Source organism: Podarcis melisellensis, assembly GCF_964234715.1.
Source record: "Podarcis melisellensis genome assembly, chromosome: 5".
In the NCBI taxonomy this organism is placed as follows: domain Eukaryota; kingdom Metazoa; phylum Chordata; class Lepidosauria; order Squamata; family Lacertidae; genus Podarcis; species Podarcis melisellensis.
The window spans coordinates 76,383,280-76,404,790 of record NC_138537.1 but is presented as its reverse complement, the minus strand read 5'-3'; the positions used below and the strand labels follow the sequence as shown (position 1 = coordinate 76,404,790).

General features: G+C 43.2%; 1 protein-coding gene across 16 annotated transcripts in view; it reads right to left on the bottom strand.

Annotated features, from left to right (window-relative positions):
• Nucleotides 1–21,511, bottom strand: part of LDB3 (LIM domain binding 3) — a 149,764-nt gene that overhangs the window by 26,626 nt on the left and 101,627 nt on the right. For 6 of the 16 annotated variants that reach the window (XM_081913600.1, XM_081913592.1, XM_081913601.1 and 3 more), the window contains 3 exons: nucleotides 10,118–10,153; nucleotides 7,586–7,792; nucleotides 1,516–1,686 (listed from right to left, as the gene is read on the bottom strand). The exons of 1 other annotated variant lie outside the window; for it this stretch is intronic. In XM_081913600.1, coding sequence (XP_081769726.1) covers nucleotides 1,516–1,686; nucleotides 7,586–7,792; nucleotides 10,118–10,153 — 414 coding nt within the window. Of the gene's footprint in view, nucleotides 1–1,515; nucleotides 1,687–5,126; nucleotides 5,191–7,585; nucleotides 7,793–10,117; nucleotides 10,154–19,137; nucleotides 20,072–21,511 lie in introns of those variants that run through there. 9 more of the 16 variants (XM_081913604.1, XM_081913606.1, XM_081913594.1 and 6 more) reach the window with 6 other exon arrangements.

Below are 21,511 nucleotides of genomic sequence, written 5' to 3'. Positions count from 1 at the left end.
TAAACAGCTGGAAATCCAAGTCTGTGAATCCAAGTCTTATGGCTCAGGACATATCATGGCTGTTCCCTTACTGTGCAGCAGGCGAGCAGGATCCAGATGTCAGGTGTGAGATCAACAGGACAGGAGAACTTTATTAGAAAGCAGTTCACATCGCCTTTGGTGTGTGGCGTGAGACAGCTTCTTTTCCATCCAGACTCAAAATGTGCTTGTGGTGAACGTGGGGTGGGCCAAGCAACATGGTCAGGTCTTCTCCTGCACCTCTCACCTGGCGTGTGCATTGTTTCCCCATGTTTGTGGCCAGACCCAGCAGAAGTCCTGCTTGATACAGCAGGTGGAAGAGAAGGCCGGAAGGGAAGTTCTGCGTGTGGAATGGTGTTTCACTGACTGGCAGCAGCTCTCCAGGGTTTCAGACAGGGGACATGTCAAACCCCACTTGTGGAATGAACCTAAGACCTTCTTCATGCAAGCCCTTCTCTCTTAGGTTTGCTGTGAACACTACCTGAGCACTATCCCTTTGCCAGGGGTATAGGGAAAAACATACATATTCACAGTCCTCGTAGGCACCAGCTGCTTTTAAATCAACAATTTCTTGCTGGAACTGACATACAATTTATCCCTCATACCTCACCAGTTGCTGTTATTTCAGTTATCCGCCTTGGAAGCAGATAACACTGAAGTTACAATTTTTTTTTTTAAACCCCCAAATGGATTTATTCCACTTATATTCCACTTTTACAAAAATCTCCTGTCCTGGTTACTTAATGGGTCAGTGCCCACTTATTTTCAACAGCTCTGTGTTTTCCCACAGCATCTGTTGAACTTGGGGAGAAAGAGAATTTCAAGCCCTTCTGATTTGTTTTGTTGCTCTGGATCTAAATTGCTTTCAAATAATTTTTCCTTGCTCACAGAAATGTCTATTCCAAGCCGACGAGGCCTGTCCTACACAGACATATACTGTATTTTTTGCTCTATAAGACACACTGTCCCCCTCCTAAAAAGTAAGGGGAAATGTGTGTGCGTCTTATGGAGCAAATGCAGGCTGTGCGGCTATCCCAGAAGCCAGAACAGCAAGAGGGATCGCTGCGCAGTAATCCCTCTTGCTGTTCTGGCTTCTGGGATTCAGAATATATTTTTTTCTTGTTTTCCTCCTCCAAAAACTAGGTGCATCTTATGGTCTGGTGTGTCTTATAGAGCGGAAAATACGGTAATTTAGTTACCTGTTTTGGTTTTACTGATTTTATCTGTGTGTTTTTTGATGATCGTTCTGGGTATACATTTTTAATCCGTTTTGTGGATTTAAAATGTGTTTCATCTACAGTTTTATTACGTACTCTGCTCAGAATGCGCTTTGATTTAAGCACTTCATAAATCTTACAGATAATTTGGTAAATAGTTATCTCCCCCCAGTATCCTCCGTTTTCTTCCTCTCTTCTCCCACTCCGCCCCTCATTCTCTTCCCAACCATGTTACACACATCTAAGCCAACAGGTGAAGCAAACAGGCACAAAGTATTACCTTTGGCAAGAAGACGAGATGGAGTCGTGCACCATGGAAGTGGCCGCGGCTGACGGCAGGGTCATCTGATGAGCGGCACTGTGAGTGGCAGCAGAGGGCTGATTGGCTGAAGCAGGCGGCACAGCAGAAGGGGCGCAGCTGGTGGACACTGGCGCATGCTCAACAGGGGTACTGATCAAAGTTAAATGGGATAAAACAAGGTTGCGTCTTTAAAAGCTGCAAGCCATTTTTTTCTTTTAACAAAGCCAAGACTTGTTTTGCTCGGGCCCGAAAGGTACATACATACATACAAAGAGGCGAGCAAAATTACTCTCAGGTAATTTTGAAGCACGACTTAAAAAAGCAGAGTATTGAGGATGCTTGTTAAGCTTCGGCCACAGTTAGAGCTGAGGCGAAATGATTCAGCGTTCTTGTTGGACTGGGTCCCATAGCCGAATTTCAGCATAGGGGCAAAAAAAGGTTAGTGGAACTGGGACATGGGACGGATCAGCAGCCACCTTTGCTGGGAAAAATGCAGAGACGATATCAGGGACGGGATCACCAAAAGGGTTTTCTGGGCCAACACCAATCCTGCATCCTTGCAGGCCTGGCTACACAAGCTCTTGGGAGCAGGGGCACCAACTTGCTGCCCCCACAGTGAGGGGACCGGGCGTCATGTGACCTGTCCCGCCCCCACCCAGCAGGCCAGCCCATGGGTGGCAAGGAGCACAGAGGGCGAAAATTGGCCTTGGTGCCCCCCACCTGGTGAGCCAGCACTTGCCCATTGGAGGTGGGGGGTGGCACCCCCTCAATATTGGGGGTGGGTGGGCTCGGCCCCCTCTCCAAAAATATTGAGGGGGCTGAAGCTCCTTTTGCCCCCTATAGTTGGCGCCCCTGTTTGGGAGGAAACACGGAGTACAAAACTTTAGCAAGCTGTTGAAAGCAGCTAGCATGTGCAAAGGGGTGGTGGTACTCCTATATGCACAGATAGGTCAGAGCTGGAGCAAATTCAAAAACTCTTCCTTCCCTCACCTCTGCTTCTAACTCCGATACAACCATGGACAGATACAGGCGTTGCCAGGTGGATATAGGCCCCACACAACAAGTCATCTCCCTAAATACCCTTTCCCCCACTTGGGCTGTCACCGAATTGGTTACTGCTTCATACGTGTATCAACCAGTTTGTTATGTACTGAGTTGAATAGGATCCAAAATGCAGCAGTGTGATTGGTCCTAGAACAATGCAGCAGTATGATTGGTCCGCAGGAGCCACCCAATCCAGCTCAGGTGGAATTGAATCCACAACCTGATTGGCCTGCAGGAGAATCCCGGAATTAGCCAATCATGTGCAGCCCATTGTGCAAATAATGTATATAAAGCAGTATTTTGGGGGAACACTCATTCCTCCTGACCACTATGAGCTGAATAAAGAGCATGAAATCCACTCTCGACTCCGAGTATATTTTACAGTTCACATGAACCTTTCTTAAGCCTACATAGTTATGAACGTGCAAATATAATTACATGGAGAATTGTGTGAATGAGCACTGTGATGTAAAGTGGAAGCCCCCTTGCCCTCAGCAGAACTTTACAACCTATGCAGACTCCCTCCACTAGCAAACACCCTTCAAGAGGCAGAATTTGCACATGGTGGTCTCCCTTTGTGGAACTGCACTCATTGCTTACGTCATTCTGTTATGGCACTATGAAGGGTCTATCTCCCGACATGCTCATTTTCTATATGCAGGAAGCTTTATTGTTACACGAGGGTGGGTGAGCATTCAAATGTGATTCTCCACCTGCAATCTGAATGGTGTAGCCTAACAAGAATTTCAGCATGTGATTTTACTGATTCAGTTCATACAGTCTGGTTGCACAGTGCTGTGGGGCACCACATCAAAACCCCAACATTGGTAATAAGGTTCCTGGCAAAATCATCACTGGTGCCCTTGAGCTGGCATCGGGACCTGGCCTTGTTCAGCTTATGACCAGCAAAAACACTCCTGTGCCAGGATCTGACCGCTTCCCAACAATCTGGATTACAGGAGCGCAATTAATAAGAAGCATTTACGACAACAGATTCAGAGTTCCTTTCACAGTGTTCTAATGATTGTTTTAGCCCTGAGGAGATATGAGCAGGTTCTCCTGAACTTTGACAGAAACATGGTTTTCTGAAGGTACAAAAATCCAATTAGTGGTCTCTTCACATGCTCATCCTGCCTGTTTGCTAGCTCTAGAACCTCGCCAATGGCCAGGTTTCCTTGCCTGCCATTACTGATCTTCCCATTGAAAGCTATCTTGATGTATCTTATGCAACCTTTTCTGGTTTGAATCACTAGCCTGTATTTTTGCCTGTTCACAGATATTTCAGGGTTTGTCTCCCCTCTAAGTTGTTCTGCCCACCAAAAACCCACTATTCTAAAGAGCCACACATTATATTCTACTTCAGAGATGTTATGGGTGCCCTCCTAAAATAACAGGAGTTGCTATTCCATCTTACTGGTTTGCATGGAAAATACAAAAGTATATATGCCAAACAATTGGGTGGAAGAATATCACGGGCATCAGTTGTGTGAAAACACATCGGCCAGGGATGGGGAACCTGTGACCCTCCAGATGTTATAGGACCACAAATCCCAGCTTCCTTGATCAGCATTAGATGATAGTAAACTTATGCAAACCAAGTCATAGTTAAATGATCATGAGTGCCAACTATGACAATAAACTAAGGTGGTTTAGAGCAGTTGGTTGCATTTAACCAAAATGATTAGTCTTGAATTGGGGGCTGGAATAAATAATAAAATGAGGAGTTGGAAGAAAAAGGAGGGGGAACAGAGATAGAGAGGAGGAGGAAGAGAAGAAGGGAGGAAAACTGGGTTTTTGTTTTGTTTTAAGAGACTTGAAGAGTTTTAAAGGTGTTGAGATATCATTCCTAGAGATTACAACACTCTCTGAATGAAGGATAAACTGACTGAGCATATACATTGACTTCATTTCTATATATCCCAGTTAGCTGTATCAAATGATTACTTTATGTATGAAACATTTATTAATTGCAGGAGTGTGTTCCAGCGAAGGTGAACAAAAAAAGCTGCAGGGGGAAAAAATCAAGTAAGTTATTTACCAACTCTCCTTTCCCTGTTTCACACAAAGGACAATCCCTGTTTCTTACCCAATATTTCTATGTCAAATGTACACCATGCCATTCTTAACAAAAGTTTTAGAGATGCAGGGCACAGATGTTTTGTAGATTCTATCTGGATTCTAAGTGCCCACACATGGACAGAATTCTGTCCACAGCCCAGGACAGAATTAAAACTCTATACCTTGTAGAGCTTTGAAAAAAGCTATAAGGATCATCAGTACGTTATCAACATACATATATAAAACAGTGTGAAAATGCTGTTTTGACAGCCCATCATGTAGTTTTAGAATTATTACTGATGTACCAGAATTCATATAAGCCATTAGATATTATACAGAACACTGTGCAAAAAATTAATATCTTATACCTCACAACAGACCCAAACATTTGTACTGGCCTTCAAAAGCAGTCTACTATCATATTATGTGACAGTTGCACAACAAAACCTTACATTGGGCCATTGGATGTTTTCATGTTAGCTTCTGCCTGTAGATTGGCTGGTTCATACATGCACATCAATTATGGTGATAACAGCAACATGAATGGATGACCTACGTGTGTGAATGAACCATGCAGAGTGAACATTCAAAACCACAAAACCTTCCTTCCAACACGATAGTCCATAGCTGGAGGCAGTGATGCTTCTGAACATGAGTAGCCTGAAATGGTGGGAGTGTGTGGAGTGTTATTGGGCTCAGATCCGGTTTCCCAAAGGCAGCTGGTTGGCCACTGTGAGAACAGGATGCTGGACTGATCCAGCGGGCTCTCCTTACTTTTTGCTGGAATCCATTCACACGGTCAACTGCAAGCCATCGAGTGTTGCGGAAACAAGTGGTGAGACGTAGTGTAAAGCACATGCATGTGTGAACCAGCCAAATCCTCTTGATTGTTCTTCCTATTCCACCAGCTTCTATTAAATCCCATATTTAGAAGGGGAACTTCAGAGGAAATCCAAGTTTCTTAACATACAACACATAGCAGGACAGCGCCATACAGGTGAAAATACAGACACACACAACTTGGCAGCAGGCTTGATGCCTTCTCATACAGAATTGCACACGTTAAGATGGTGAATTTTTTTAAAAAAACTGTGTTTAAAACACACGAAACCCACGCTGAAGCTTTTAAGCACAAAGTAGGGAACACACTGGTAATATGGAGAATAATGACCAGTCATCATGTGTGGTCTTGCAAAAGAACACATGATGGACATCTGTGGTTATTCTCTGTTAGGAAATGCACAAATGTATACTTGCGCCCAGTTCTCAAGTAAAAATCTAAACCTGGTAAAGGTTGCAAGCTGTGTATTGAATGGGAACTTGGATGGAAATGCACATAGTTTGGAAACTAACATGGAAATGTTTTTGATCTTTACAGTTCACTTCAATGTGTCCCCGGAGGCCCCACTAATTTTAGTAGGATTTACTCCAAAGCACAAGTAGCAAGAAGCTTGAACTAAAACAAATTGCAACTTGACTAAATACAGATGGGCAAGCAATTTAGGCAATCATTTAATTAAATAAATTGATATTTCTCCAGGGGTGGCTAACTTGTGGCTCTCTAGCTGTAGTGGGCTCCAACTCCCATTAGCCACAGCCAGGATTAGCCAATGATCAGGATAATGGGAACTGTAGTCCAGCAATATTTGGAGTGCCACACGTTAGCCAACCCTAATGCAGAGATTTTTTTTCTTTACTCGAATTCAGTAATTTCTTGCAAGTGTGGGAATGCTAATACACACCTGGTTCCCAGTCATGGGAACTCTATTCATTTCAGTGAAGAAATCTAATTGTGAATCCCTTTGCACAAATGAAACTGTTATGTACTGAGCTGAATCCTAGAACAATAGGATCCAGAATGCAGCAATCTGATTCGTCCGCAGGAGCCACCCAATCCAGCTCCAGGTGGAAGTGAATCAGTGACCTGATTGGCCTGCAGGAGCAGCCAATCAGGCTTCTGGAGGAGGTGAATCCGCAACCTGATTGGCCTACAGGAGCAGCCCGGAATTAGCCAGTCACACGGGGCCCATTGTGTAAATAATGTATATATAGCTAGCCGTTTGGGGGAAAGTTTCATTCATTGCTACTATGAGCTGAATAAACAGCATGAAATTCACACTCGACTCTGAGTATATTTCAGAAACTGTGCCCTCCGCTAAAGTGAATGGGGGAAATCTCACGCAGGAGCTCCAATTCTGGACCTAATTTCTCTCTGTGGCTAACACAGCCTTGTATTTAAGCACGCACCTTGTAGCTGAGGATTACAAGAAACTGCATGCCCGCGAGTGAGTAAACTAGTGGAGGAGGAGCTGAGAGCTCTGCCCCTCTGAGCAGATTGCAGGAGGAGGGATGCGGCTGCCCACCCCTTCTCTGGCAGCCTACATCAGGATAGTAAAAAAACTGTAGGCTAGCAACCTCTGTGAGCATATTTACAAAGGCTGGGCCAACACATACCTGTGGATTTTTTTTTTTAAAGCAGAATTAGTTGGGGCAAATTCCCTTTATAAGTGACAGCTGCAGTTATTGTGCAATAATCTGGAGACGTGAAGCTGCTGTAATCATTTATTACGGACAATTATCTAACAGTGAGGTAAGATGTAACATTTAATGTCTCATATTAAATACAGTGTGTGTGTGTGTGTGTGTGTGTGTGTGTGTGTGTGTAGGTATGTGTGTGTGTATAGACTGTATAGAGCAGCCTTTCTCAACCTGTGGGTCCCCAGATGTTGTTGGACTACAACTCCCATCATCCCTAGCTAGCAAGGCCAAGCTCAGGGATGATGGGAGTCGTAGTCCAACAACATCTGGGGACCCACAGGTTGAGAACTGCTGGTATAGAGAGTCTTTAAATATTGGAATGTTCCATTAGAAGTTAGAAGAGGTTATTACAAAACCCAAAGCAAAGATCCAAACCAGGTCAGTCATGGAGTTGCATGGTGCAGTGTACCTTTGGTTACTGGAGAAAGCAGGAGGGACTGTCTGGCCAGCACTGTGGCAGCTGGCTTCCCTCTGACTTGTACCAGTCCCAAATCTCACGGACCCTTTGGAGGCCATTGCTCTAGCTCTGTCAGTGTTGGCATCTGTGCTGCAAGACTTAGGGCAATGCCAAACACTTGACGTCGCATACTGTGCATCGTGAGCAGTACCTGCAGCGCTGGGCAACAGAGATTACAAGGGTGCATGTGCTTAAGAGAGGTCATTGGGTGGGGAATCACATCATCTCCAACTTAAAGAACAACCAAGACCTTGGCGGGGGAGGGACAGGGTTGGAATCAGGCCAAACAAGGAGCTGGCATTTAAAGGACATAGATCTACATGGCCACTATGTAAATCCACCGTAGGATGCAATGCTTTGAAACCTTTTTGCATCCCGTTGTAAAGCTCTCATGTAGCAGGGAGGAGATGCACACAGAAGCAGATTGCTGTGTGTGCAGGCAAGGCGGGTGCAGTGTGCATCTCAATGCACAACCGTATTGCACTGGTCATCCAGGTCCCGCTGGAATGACAGGATGCAACTTTTGATGTGGACTCACATCATTTGGGGGCCACTAGTTTTTATGCAGAACTAGTTGCATGGGAGTATAGCTGCCTCAGGGTCACTATTTCCCATGTGTTAAAGAAGAGCATTCAAGGATACAACCCACCCGGCATAATTCCCATAAAAGTCCTCCGAATTTCAAAGGCTTTTGTGAGAGAGAGCTCAATGAGTTGCTCCTTAAAATGGAATAATAATAATAATAATAATAATAATAATAATTTAAAAAAAATGCCAAGATATAATATTAGGTGCCCAAATAAAACTCCTGGATTTCATAATGAAGACAGTGGTTTTTCTGACATTTTTGTTGACATCATAGATTCAAAAGCATCTGAAAATATGCCATATTTCCATGGTAAATACATTCTACTACTGGGAAGAGAAAGAAAATAACACTAGCTTTGTTTTACAATCCCTTGTCCAAGAGTGCACATACTGTAGTGCTTAAATGGGTAGAGTCTATAGCAGTTCTCATGCTTCCACTTGCTCATGAAGTTGTGCAAACTCCTGGACAATTTATTGTGTGAACAGGAAAATAATAATAGGTGGAATGAAAAAAAGAGAATATTTTTATATGCCACAACGGCAGCTAGACTATTATTAGCTTGGAGTCGGAAAATAGTACCAACAAAAAAGGAATGCCAGGATAAGCTATTTGAATATCTCGAGTTGGCAAAAATGACGGATGCGATTAGGAGACAACCTAACCAAAAATTCCAAAAGAAATGGGGAATCTATAGAGATTATGTAAAAAAACCAGTGTCCCCAAGTAAAAACCTGGATTTGCTTTGATTAATTTTTGCAAACCACAATATGGATTATTAACATAGTACGTGGAAAATAGGAGAAATAAAGAAAGGATGAAAGGAGCAGTTTAACAAATAGATAAAATAGACCCGCTTAGAGGAAGATGGAAGTCTGTTGGAGAAGAAAAGGAATTAGGATTAAAGAATATGGCGACATAAGTCTGTACGTAAGAACTTATGGATTTGTAGTTGTATGTATATTTTTGGTATTTTGTTTGATTGTTTTTAATATATCTTCTTTTGTATGCAATTGTCATTTTATTAATTTGGTGACTTTACTGTTTATGTTTGTCTATTAAGTAAGAACATTAATTAAAAGCAAATCCATATATATGGATTTGGCTTTAATTTTCTTGTGCAAGGCGTTAAAACAGAACTTCCATGAGCTGAAGATGCTCTTTGCTTGCAGAGATGCATGGATCCAACTCAGCCTAGGAGTGTCTTCAGAGAACTGAGAAATCTAGAAACTTGTTATAACTTTCTTTAACTGTCAGGTAAAATGAGAGGTCCAAATACTGAAAAGCAAGAGATTTAAGTTATAAAGCAAAACAGTGAGTCATGAATGGAGGAGATACATGGTGAACACAGGCCAGCTGCACAGTGATAGCTGAACCAACCATATTTCAGCAGTAACATGTGCTGTATAGTACGAAAAAATAAATAAACAGGGAAATGGGCGTGACTTGCAAACAGCCCTATTACGTGTCCCCCTCCTAATTCAGTTGTGAAATTTTCAAAGAGAAATTTAAAATGAAAGCACAAGAGAAGAACCATTCTGTTACTTGACCAGAAAGTTTTAGGGGGGAAATGTAACTAAAAACACTTCTAAATAAAATGGTGCATAATTCCAGTGAATTTACATTTGAAAGGTTAACATCTATCCCGATTGAAACCAAGACCAATCTCTTTCTAGAGGACAGTTTCACAGTGCAGATACCCCTTTTTATCCACTATAAACATGTATTCTAATCTGTTCAAACAGTTCATAAATCAAATAACCCCAAATCTAGGATAAGGTTAAGAGGGCTTCAACCCACTGATGAGCAGGATAACTATTTGCTGGGTGTGACCATTCTGTGTCCGAGGGAAAGCATCTGTAATAAACAGGGGAGTCAAGTCTACAAAAACACATTACCTGTTTTCGGGAGATCCAGCAACATTTTTCTTGCCACTGTGGAAGGAGGGGAATATAGTATGAATACAATTAATGATTGTTCCTGTGGTGGGAGAACTATTGAATTGTGCTGAAAGGTAGGTGGTGCATGGCTGACTCCAGCAGTTCGCAAAGCAGGGAGGGCCCTTGCTAGACTCCGGACACAGACAAGGAGCTCCCTGAGAACACCAGGGAAAACAATTTAAAATGCAGGCCTAATTTCTCATTAGGTGGTACACCTGCATCCGGACTGCCCCACTTCAGACTGCAGGGGAGCTGGGAGCTCCAACAATTCAATGTCTTTCTGTACAAAATATTAGTAAATCCATGCACTTAGAAAGCTAGATTACAAGGAGAAGGGGTCTAATCTAGCCAAGCCTTCTTTCTGACAGGCTAGTTTTCTATGTGGAGGGTTGAGGATTTCTTTGGGGAGGAGGGGGTAGGTTGTATGAAAGAACATTCAGTCCCATGAGTCCCCATCTGCAGTGGTAACTGAAAATTTAATGGATTGAAATTTCAGTGAGAACCCCATAAGATAGTTAAGAGAACCCACTGGATATCTATTGGCATATATTCTGTCTAGAGTAAGAATTAGGGTTGAAATGTTTACATTCTCTGCATGTTTGCAGAGAAGTACGACCTATTGTGATCAGTGGGGTTTACTGTCAGGTAGGTCTGCATACTGTAAGTCTTAGTCGATAATTAATCAACCAATTAATTAATCATTCAATCAATTCAAAAGGTGCCCCCCAATTAAGTGGGAAACACTTTTTCTTTCCTTTCAAAGGCTGTTAATTATTTTAATACAAATTCCAGGTGGCAGGCATGGTCTTAGAAGATGAGTTCCCTCCGCCCTTCTCTCATAGAACAAAATGCTTCATAGAAGATAGTAACTGCTTGCTATTAGGGATGGAAAAATTTGTCAATTTCAGTTTCTCTCAGTTTCCCAACTTTCGGTTCAGCTTGCCCCATTTCTGCACCCATTAGCAAGTGTTTCTTTAAAGCCTACATTAAAAATATGCATTTTCATATGCATTTCTTCTAATATGTGCAGTCTTTTTAGATAAATTTGCCTAATATACACATTTTCGCAAGCAACTTTCTCTACCACAATGTGGCTTGGAATGTTATTTTCATTGATATGTGTATTTTGTGCACACTTTTTGGGTGGAGAACCGCTTCACAAAATTCTGAGAAGTGTAGATCTCGAGGGCAGCTGCATCTTGGTTCAGGAAGTGCAAACAAGTTATAGATATGCATCGAAATGCAAGCTGAATACATGTATGGCTAATTAAATAATGCGTGGGGAACCTGCGGCCCTCCAGATGTTGCTGGATCACAACTCTTATCATTCCTGACTGCTTGCCCTGCTGGCTGGGGTTGATGGGAGTGGTAGCCCAGCAAAATCTGGAGGCTGTGAACCTTTAATCAACAGCAATAAAAGACCACTACTGTTATGGGAGCAGCCAAAGAGAAACTTTGGTTTCCTGTTTCTGATGTACTTATGTACTTGGTCACTTAATTAAAATTGAAGTGTTTATAAATCAGGTGCTTTGCAGATATACAGTAGGATAAATAGACATATGCATTTAGATCTTTAGTTTTGAGAACTGTCAATCCTTTTTTTAAAAATAGACTGCCATTTTATTGTTTGTTTATTTTTAAATACACACCAGTAAACCCCATGCTCTACTAATAAAAAGGTAAAGGTAAAGGTACCCCTGCCCGTACGGGCCAGTCTTGACAGACTCTGGGGTTGTGCGCCCATCTCACTTAAGAGGCCAGGGGCCAGCGCTGTCCGGAGACACTTCCGGGTCACGTGGCCAGCGTGACATCCCTGCTCTGGCGAGCCAGAGCCGCACACGGAAACGCCGTTTACCTTCCCGCTGGTAAGCGGTCCCTATTTATCTACTTGCACCCGGAGGTGCTTTCGAACTGCTAGGTTGGCAGGCGCTGGGACCGAGCAGTGGGAGCGCACCCCGCCGCAGGGATTCGAACCGCCGACCTTTCGATCGGCAAGTCCTAGGCGCTGAGGCTTTAACCCACAGCGCCACCTGCTCTACCAATACATTGACCTAAATAAATTACTGAGCCATTGTGTACTAATTGCCACTGACGTCTAACTCTCAGCTTGGTTTCCAGTTCTTGGAATAATTGTGTAGGTGCAGCAGTTTACATCTTTGGATCTCTCCAGAATTGAGGATCCTTCTTGCTTTGTCAAACAGGCAGTTAAAGGATAAAGCTTTTCCTTGGGAGCTCTGACGCGTGATATCAAACACAGGGGAACTGCACACCTGGCAATATCCCACCAATCTATTACTATTGAGAAGATCTATTACTATGAGAAGATGGTCACTATGCCCATGAGCTAGCTATGCTATGCATTCTTCATTTTGAAGCATGAGAATGGAGTCCCCAAATCAAGCATTACTTATTGAAGCAGGGGCATTCCAAACATGGAAACAGCAGTACTTTGGCTACACCAACCCCTTCATCTGTATATCCTCTGAAACTGGCCAGTCCAGGGGAGGTGAGATTCGTGTTCAGCACAGAGGTATCAACCAGCCCCAGACTTCAAGTTGGGAATAAGAAATTCTGACCAAAGTTGCCTATCCCCTGTTATGCAGCTATAATATACCACATAAAAGCTGTATGGGCAAGCCCAAGTTATCAATCCACTTGCAAGGTTACATATAGAACAGCAGTCAGGCTCGGTGGTGTGCGAGTGTGTATGTTAGACAAAGTAGTCTGTGAACGAAAAGAAGTGTTAAAATAATATACCAAGAACCAAAGGGCATGCAAAAAACATTTTAAAGATAAACTTCCACACCCATTCAGCTTGGGGGTGCGAGGAAATCTGAAGCAGTTTATTTCCAACGTAGCCAAATTTACAGCAACATAAAGCAAATGATCCAGATTAAAGACAAGACCAAAGATTAGGCTTCTAGCAGCATTAGGCCTCTAAAATTATGGAAAAGGCACCAGGGAGTGGGAATCATTGTAGGCTATGCTAGCCTGAAGGTGAATTTGTTTTATATATCTGTTGCTCCTGTTCCAATGCAATTTTGGCATCGCCCTGTAACAAGGTCCTTATGGAACTAGTCTGAATGGTGACAATTCCAACTTGATTTTCAGCCTTCCACTATGTATGTGTGGCTTTGATGTTTAAGCTTGGGCCCAGAGATCCCGTGAGCAGAATTTTGCTTACAGGGGATCCCTGCTGGAAGAAGAGGGGCGGCCATTTTGGCTGATTCTTCCTTCTCCCTACAGCCCCCCCTGAAAGGCTGTTCTGTAGGGTTGTGGGGTCTGGGACCCTCCTGGAACAGTGTGGGATCAGTGAAAATCATCCCCTTCTTCCAGTGGAAGCCTCTGTTGGATCTCAGTCCTTTCTGTGACTGTCAGAACGTCAGGTTCCTCAAACTTTTCTGGTGGCTGCAGTGACACCCAGGTCCATGTGCATCTAACTGGAGGAGATCAATAAAATAGGTGTGACCGAGGACAGACAACTGTTTAACAAGTGCACTCAGTAAACTGGTCCTCTGCTTACATACCAGCTTTGCCCACTGCAAGATGATGAGCGAATCTAAACGATAATTTCTCACTTAGCAAACTGTCGCAGTGCAATGGAACTTTGCTCCTTATGCTAGTTGTCTGTATCATCCTGAGAAATAGTAAGGAATGTTATTTTTTTTTCCTACTCTTTTGCACTTAAAGCTGGAAAGGTAGGTGACTGGCATGATTCTTTACACCACCCGGCAGGGTGATAAAGATGGCCAGCTATTCGAATGGCAAAATTCATCCACTGGCAACCATCATCTTGCAGTGGGAGAAAAGTGAATCTTAGAGAAATTGTTCTTTTAAGTGTCTGTATCAAAGGAGCTACTGAATGATGACGGCAGGGGAGTTGTGAAATTTAAAATGAGAATGGCATGAAACAATGCAGGGGGCAAAATAAAGTCCCTTACAGAAATGCAGAAGAAAAGGAAAATATTCAGAGTTGTGACAAAAGGAATCAGCAAGTGCAGATCTCAACAAGAAATTCTCTATTCTATTTTGTTTTAAAACTTTACATGTTAATCTTTCTTGATGTGCTAGCAATGGGCTATATTAAACGGTCGAACGGAAGGACAAAAATTACTGACTATAAACCCAGCTACTGAGCTATAAGTGCTTTCTGGTGCAGATATCAAGGGCCAGTTCACACATGCGTGTTCATCACTTGATGGTTAGAGAGCACCAAGGAATGACTTGCATATGCAAAGATGCCATTAAAAACTAATCACTACAGGCAGAACTTCCACGTCACCTCAACCACAGTGCTTCTCAATAGTTTGTTCACACATTCAGCTGACGGTGTTCAAGTGCTGAACAATCAAGCATATGAGAACCAGCCCATTTGGCTGCAGTTGATCTACTTGCTACTGCCATCTATTTTCTGAATTATTTTGCACTGTTTCCCACCCCACCCCCCTTTGGCTCTTTATCATGACAAAGAACTCAGCTAGATTGGTAAAGAAAAAGCGTCTTATATGCATTGTATATGCATTATAACACTGTGACAACACGTTTAACCGAAACGCTTCTTTGATGTGTCTAGATCCAGCCAAAGACTACAAACAAGACTTTAGATAATGTTTGGGGATAATGATACCTAGCCTTGTATTAAGTGAATATAATGGGCCAAGCAATCCCTAGTGTAATTAGTGAAAAACTTTTGAGCCTAGTAGTCAGATATTACATTATAAGATTGGTACAGGAGAGAGAATGCTTTGGACAGTATGGTTTTATTTCATTAGAAGCAACAATTAGGTTGCTGTTATATGTGCAGAATGGGACTCATTCTACAGGGTTGTGGCATTATCTCAGGGCCAGGGCCAAATGTGGCCATCCAGGCCTCTGTATCCAATCTTTGGGACTCTCCCTAGGACACCTGCCTCTCAGGCACAGCACCCTCCCTCAATGACCCTGCCCCATTCCCTCTTTCCGCCCCCATCTAACTAAAATATGTCATTGGCTGCAACTGATCTTGCTTGTTTGGGTAAGGAGTGGGGCGATGCACACATGCAAATGTAGAAACCTCTGACTTTTGTGTGGGTGTACAAAGGCGCCACATTTCTTGGTGCTCCACAGAGCTGTGCCTCTGGCCCCTCTGATAGGCAGCACCCCAGGAGCAGTGGCGTAGTGTGGGGGGTGCAGGTGCACCGGGCGCAACATCTGGGGGTTAGGGTAAGGGGGCACAAATCCACGGGTTAGGGGGCCAAAATTACTTGCCTTGCCCCGGGTGCTAACAACCCACGCTACACCACTGCCCAGGAGAGACTGGGAGAATGCATCTTTCAGACTTTGAAGGGTTACCCATCATTGTTCTAATGGGCAGAGCCTCAGGTAGAATGAGATGGGCAAATGCTGGACGGTTCAACTGCAGGCAGTAGAAGACAGAACACCCCGGTTTCATTTTGCCACCTTACTCTGCATAATGTTGTGATCAGGGCAGGGGGCAGAAAAGTTGCCCTTTCCCCTCAGGCATGAAAAGTTAAGAAACAGAAGCAGCGTTTGCCAAAATGAACAACATATACTTTGCCACAATGTTAGCTTGCAAAGCCGACTTTTGTCAGAAGGCATTGTGGTTAGTGCAGATGGAAAGACAACAAAATGCTACATCGGAAACAAAACAATGTGGCAGAAAACTACTATAAACTCACGTGCTAACAGCCAGCGATAAGGAAAGCCAGTCAACTCAAGTCAATGCCAGAGATTCATTTCTGCAACATTAATTAATTTAGTCAGGGCTGTGTGCTCTTTATTTCTGGTCGTTTTCTAAAATTAAAATTCTCCTCCAAGATCGCTGGAATTTTGCTCCAAGAAAAATGGAAGGCTGCAACCCATACAAATTTATATATATATATATATATATATATGCAGGTTTTGGTGTCCTCGGGTGTCTTCCCGTGTAAAAGTTGGGGTGTCTAGGCGACGTTTCGACGAGGTCTCACTCGTCATCTTCAGGCTGGTGCTTTCGGCTTCTTGTTACTGGAACAGAGCAGGATCTCAGTGTTTGAGTTCCTATAAATACTGTTGAGGGGGTGTGGTGTATAGCCTCCTAGACACCCCAACTTCGCCTAGACACGTCGCCTAGACACCCCAACTTTTACACGGGAAGACACCCGAGGACACCAAAACCTGCATTCCTGTACCCGTGAAAATCTACGAAAGCATATATATATATATATATATATATATATATATATATATATATATATATATATGTATATATGTATGTATTTGCTTATTTTCATAATCAGTCGTAGAGAATGCAGGGTCTAAAAGCTTTATAGGATCTGATTCTTGACAATGGGAGGCACTAAGTAGCCCCCCCCTTTTGATTTGATATTTCACCAGGCATTTCCCACACTTTTAAAATTAAAAAACAAGCCCAAACTTATACTCACATGGGCCAGAAAATTGCCTTTTTAGGAAAAATAAAAATAAAAATGAAGACCAAAGTTCTCAGGACACTTAATTTGATACTCTCTATAAAATTTGGTGCCCTTTCTGCATTTGCACAAAATTAAGAACTTACACAGCCCTGAATACAATGTTAAGGTAAATGAAAGCACTGGCTTGATGCAGGCCAATAATGAGGGTATATCTGCAGACAAATTAAAAATGGCTTAAGAGTCATCTCCCTAGGGAACTCTAGTTCTGAGAACAGAGAGATCTCAACATTGCCAGCAATTGACAGTTCCCAGGATTCTTTGGGAATGGGGTGGGAAGCCACAGTGGCAAAAATGATTTAGAAATTAAGTTTATAGTGTAGGTATACCCTGAATAGTTTGCTTTGGCCAGCGGGATGCATTAAAGAGAAATAGGTTTGGCTTTCAATCTAGAAAGCTTCAACATGGCACAGAAACAATCCTAGTGGAAGCCTCTTCCACTGGCCCAAACAGGAAGCAAAATTAACAATGTAGGAAAGTACCTGAACTCTCATCCAGGACTCTGATCCAGAATCCAATAAAGACTTGGTAAAGAGTTGTAGAGATGTCTGGCTTGATCCTGATAGCAATAATCCCTCCTCTTGGTAAGAGCTACCAAAGCTGCACTATTTGTCCCCGTGGAAGCAATTGCCTTTTCTGTATACTTTTACATCAAAAGCCTCAAGCGTTTCCTCTCCTGTGGAATGTTTGCAAGGTAGTCTTTACACCAAAGCAGCACCATCTTCCTAAACACCTTGCGCCCTTAGCCCACAATTGAGCTTGCAATTCAGAAGCATACATCTGAAGCGTCCATGATGTCCTCACTGGGGTTTTCTCAGAAAGCATTTACTCTCAGCGACAGTCAGCACAATCAGGGCTGGTTCTAAGGGGGTGAAGGGCCCAGGGCAAATCACACTGTGTGTACCCCATTGCCTTGACCTCCCCCTGCTCTGCCACCCCTCATCCTCTCCTCACCTCCCCCCCTCAGCTAACATTTCCTCCTTTACTGGTGAGAATGGACCACCTCCCTCCCTGCCTTGTTCTAGGAACTCAGAAGGCAGAGACCCTCCTTGGGTGGGTGAGAGACAGATGGGCTGCTGGCTGTGGCACTCAACATGCCCCCTCCCCATCCAAGCACAAGGTCAGGTCTGGCCCCAGCCCCTCTCCCTGGCCCAGTCCCACCAGGGATGTCCCCGACCACAGTGGTCTCTCAGGGTTCTGTTTTAGAACATTGACTGCAGTGTTTTATCATCCTCTGCCCAAGCATGTGCCATTTTTAAAAATTAACTTACCAGCTAAATTTCTACCCACACTTCCTCCCAAAAGAAGCCTTCCTTAACTGTCATGGCTACAACTGGGACTTATAACTGGCAAGAATGCGAGAGGGAGAGGAGGGGTGATTTGAAATGCAACTGTGAAACTATCATATTCAATTTCGTCTACAGAAAAGGCAAGGTGTTGGGGATTGAAAAAAACACAATGGGAGAATAATGAGGCACACAGAAAGGTTCTTAATAGTAAAGGTGGAAGCTAAGAGGTCACCTTAGTCAGACCACTGGTCAGACAGGTTAGAATAATAGAATTGCAATGCAGGGATCTTTCACCCAACATATGGCTTGACCCCACAACCCTTAGATCATGAGTCTCATGCTATATCAACTGAGCTATCCCACTTGGGTTGCTCTGTATTGGCTACAATGACTAGCTCTGGTTTTCCATGGTTTCAGACAGGCGTCTTTCCCATGGCTATGTGGAGATGCCAAGGAACCTAGGACTTTTTGTATGCAATGTTGGTGCTGTATGACTGAGCGGTGTCCCTGTCCCACTGAGCCATGGCTCTTCTCCTGGGCTAGAGTTGTGGAGATGGAGAACATGGGTCTGCAATGAGTGCTAAATACTCACAGACCAAAATAAATAAAGAATCTGTACTCAACCAGGCAGAAAAACTGCAAAGCCAGTAGAGATTTAGTCATTGCGGGAGGGCGGAGGGGAATCAGTGGTTGTAGCAATGCATTTGTACATCTGTTCAGCCGTGGGCGTAGCCAAAGGGGTGGGCAGGAAGGGGCAGCTGCCCTCCCCCATCAATAAAAGTAAATAAAATAGCTAACTGAGGTTCTGCCCCCCCCCCACTAACAAGAGGCCTGCTCCCCACTAACAAAAATTCTGGCTACGCCCATGCATTCGGCAACTCTGAACTCTGTCAGGAGAGATTGGCTGTTGTTGTCAAAACAGCTTGTCTAGCAAGAAAGAGAGACTGGGCAGGCCTAAATGGAGCCCCACGTTCTCTTCCCCAACAGCTGTTTGGCACAATGCCTTATTTTTCTGACTGGTGGTTGTGATATGCTATACACACGTAGCCCTGTCTGTGTGCAGGTTTCCTTAGCCTCCTAACTGGATTGCTATTTGGCTTTGTCCTTTCATATTTACAGCAATTAAGAATAGAGAATAAGAAGAGAAGTTCTCTAATAAAGGAGACTTTGGATGTTACGAAGCAAGATAACTTAAGGTAAAAAGGCACGTAAGGTCATCTGTTTTTTAGAGTCTTTATTTCAGGTCAACCACACTGCTATATACAGAGAAAACTGGGTTTCAAAGCAACTGCAATACAGAACAGGCAAAGTTTTGTCTAAAAGTTATGCCATGCTTTTTAAAAATCCAGCGGACAATTTTTCCTCATATTTCCTCATTTCTTCCAGGCCAACATTACAAGGTTTTGCTATCTTGTGCCTTTTGCTTCTCTAATTCCTGAGCTACCACCTCCCACTTTACACTCACAGCAAGGTTCAGGTTTCAAAGGCGACACCTTAAGCCTCAGTGCTTAAAGATATGCCACAGACAAGGAAAAAATAAATTAAAGCCTGGACATCAAATGTCTTATCTAAAATGACATCACTGAACTACGCCAACTAAGAGGTCTACATATTTGGCAAACCCAAGCCCTGGGCACACTTTCCATTCCAACTTCCTATTTCCAGTTTTATTTAATCTGCAGGAACATACTCTGGAGCTATTTTATATATAAATATACTTGCTCGCAGAAATCTGCCCATCTCCCTGTTTCATTTACATTAGTTAAAAGCTAGAAATTATAATAGCTAAGCCAGTCAGCATTTTCAAGCTACACTATACGTGTGGTGAAGGCCAATCTAATCCATTTTACAATTCAGAGGACTTACAGGATGGTGGAGGGAAACCAGCAACAGAAAACAAAAGACAAGCACTTTTGAGAAAAACAACAACACCCAGTGTTATGCCTTCCTAGTGTATCAATATACGGAATACTCCTAGGCGCTAACTCAGGAGAGCAGTTTATTCTTTATAGAGCAGGTCTGTCTTGCACATTTGTTTACTATTCATAGGATTTATTTAGCTTTTGACATTAAGGATTTGCGCCGAAAGGCCGTGATGCCAGTTGCGCAATTTCGCAAAGCGTGGGCTGTTACGTTCCGTTTCAAACCTTTCCCTGTGGCATGAAGAAAGAGACAGAGGGAGAGAGAAAGAGAGGGAGAAAGAGAAGGAGAGAAAAAGGGAGAGGAGGAAGAAAGAAAGAAAGGGGTTAGGGACAGTGGCTACCGCTCCCCTGCCTTACAACTAGGGCAATGGCAATTTATTTGGATTTAAGTTGCCTCAAAAATCAGTGCAAAAGAGAAAAGAAAAGGACAAAAAACAACAACACCACCAACGAGCCTTTTGAAGAAAAATTGGGGTAGTTTTTCATTTTAAAATGCTCAGCTTAACACGAATTGCTGCCCCTTAGTCTGAGTTTGGCTTGGCTTGACAGGGCTGCTTTTGCTAGGAACTCATAAGTGTATAGCCTCATCATTTTCCTGCCAGCAAATTTCCGTCTGATTAGGCGGCAGAGGTTTTACAGCATGCAAGAACAAAAGCGAACAATTTAAAGCATTCTAGCATCTAAGTAAGCGTACGGTAATTCGTATCCAACGCACACCAAACATAAATCTCAGCAGCTGTTTAACAGATATTTTCCGATTTCTGTTATTAAAGTGTGAATGATTAGAACAGCCTTACACCAACCTGGTGCCTTCCAGCTCCCATCAGTCTCAGCCAGGTTAGGGATGATGGGAGTTTGAGTCCAACAGCTTCCAGATGACACCAGGCTGGAGGAAGCTAGACCAGAACTAGCACAACAAGCTTTGGGTAAGCTCAGAGGCAGAATATTTGACCAAGATGTTTTGGCATCTAGGACAGAGAATCCAAAGGCATCCCTCTTGCAGTAGAAGGGAAGATAATATATCAACAGTGCAATCCTATTCAAGTTCCATTGAGCTCAATGGGCCCTACTCCCAGGTAAGTGAGGGTATAGGGCTGCAGCTGGAATAACTTGCAATTTGACACCCCAAATTGCAGGCCTATAAGTGGCTGCTTCACTATGTACAGGTATAATTCTGAAATGTGTCTGTTAACCCCTATGAGATTCAGGGGCTCTCGGCAATCTTTCCACAAATGTTAAAAATGCACAGAATCTGCCAGGCATCCTACAACTCTGTGGATTGATCTGTGCCAGTAGTTTAGTGGGACAACCATACAGAGCTGGAAAAATTAAGAGAGATAGGTGGACGAGAACGAAGCAGAAGAAGAGGAAGAAATAATTCATATGATTATCTCAACGTTTGTTTATCTATTAGTAAGTTGTTTAAAAAGAAGAAGTCCCTGGAGCCCCAAAATATCCTTATTTTGATGCAGCACTGGAGCATGAAACGGATGAGATGAAAGAAAAAGCACATCCCTGTTCATATGTTATGCTTTCTCCTGATGGGGTTCAGTAAAACATGATGAAATGGAAAGCCCTTTGAATTGAACTTGGTTTCCTTTCTTTTATTTTGCCAAAGAAGCCAGATTTGTGGATTTGAAGGGATAGGAATTTGTAGATGGGTTTGCTTTC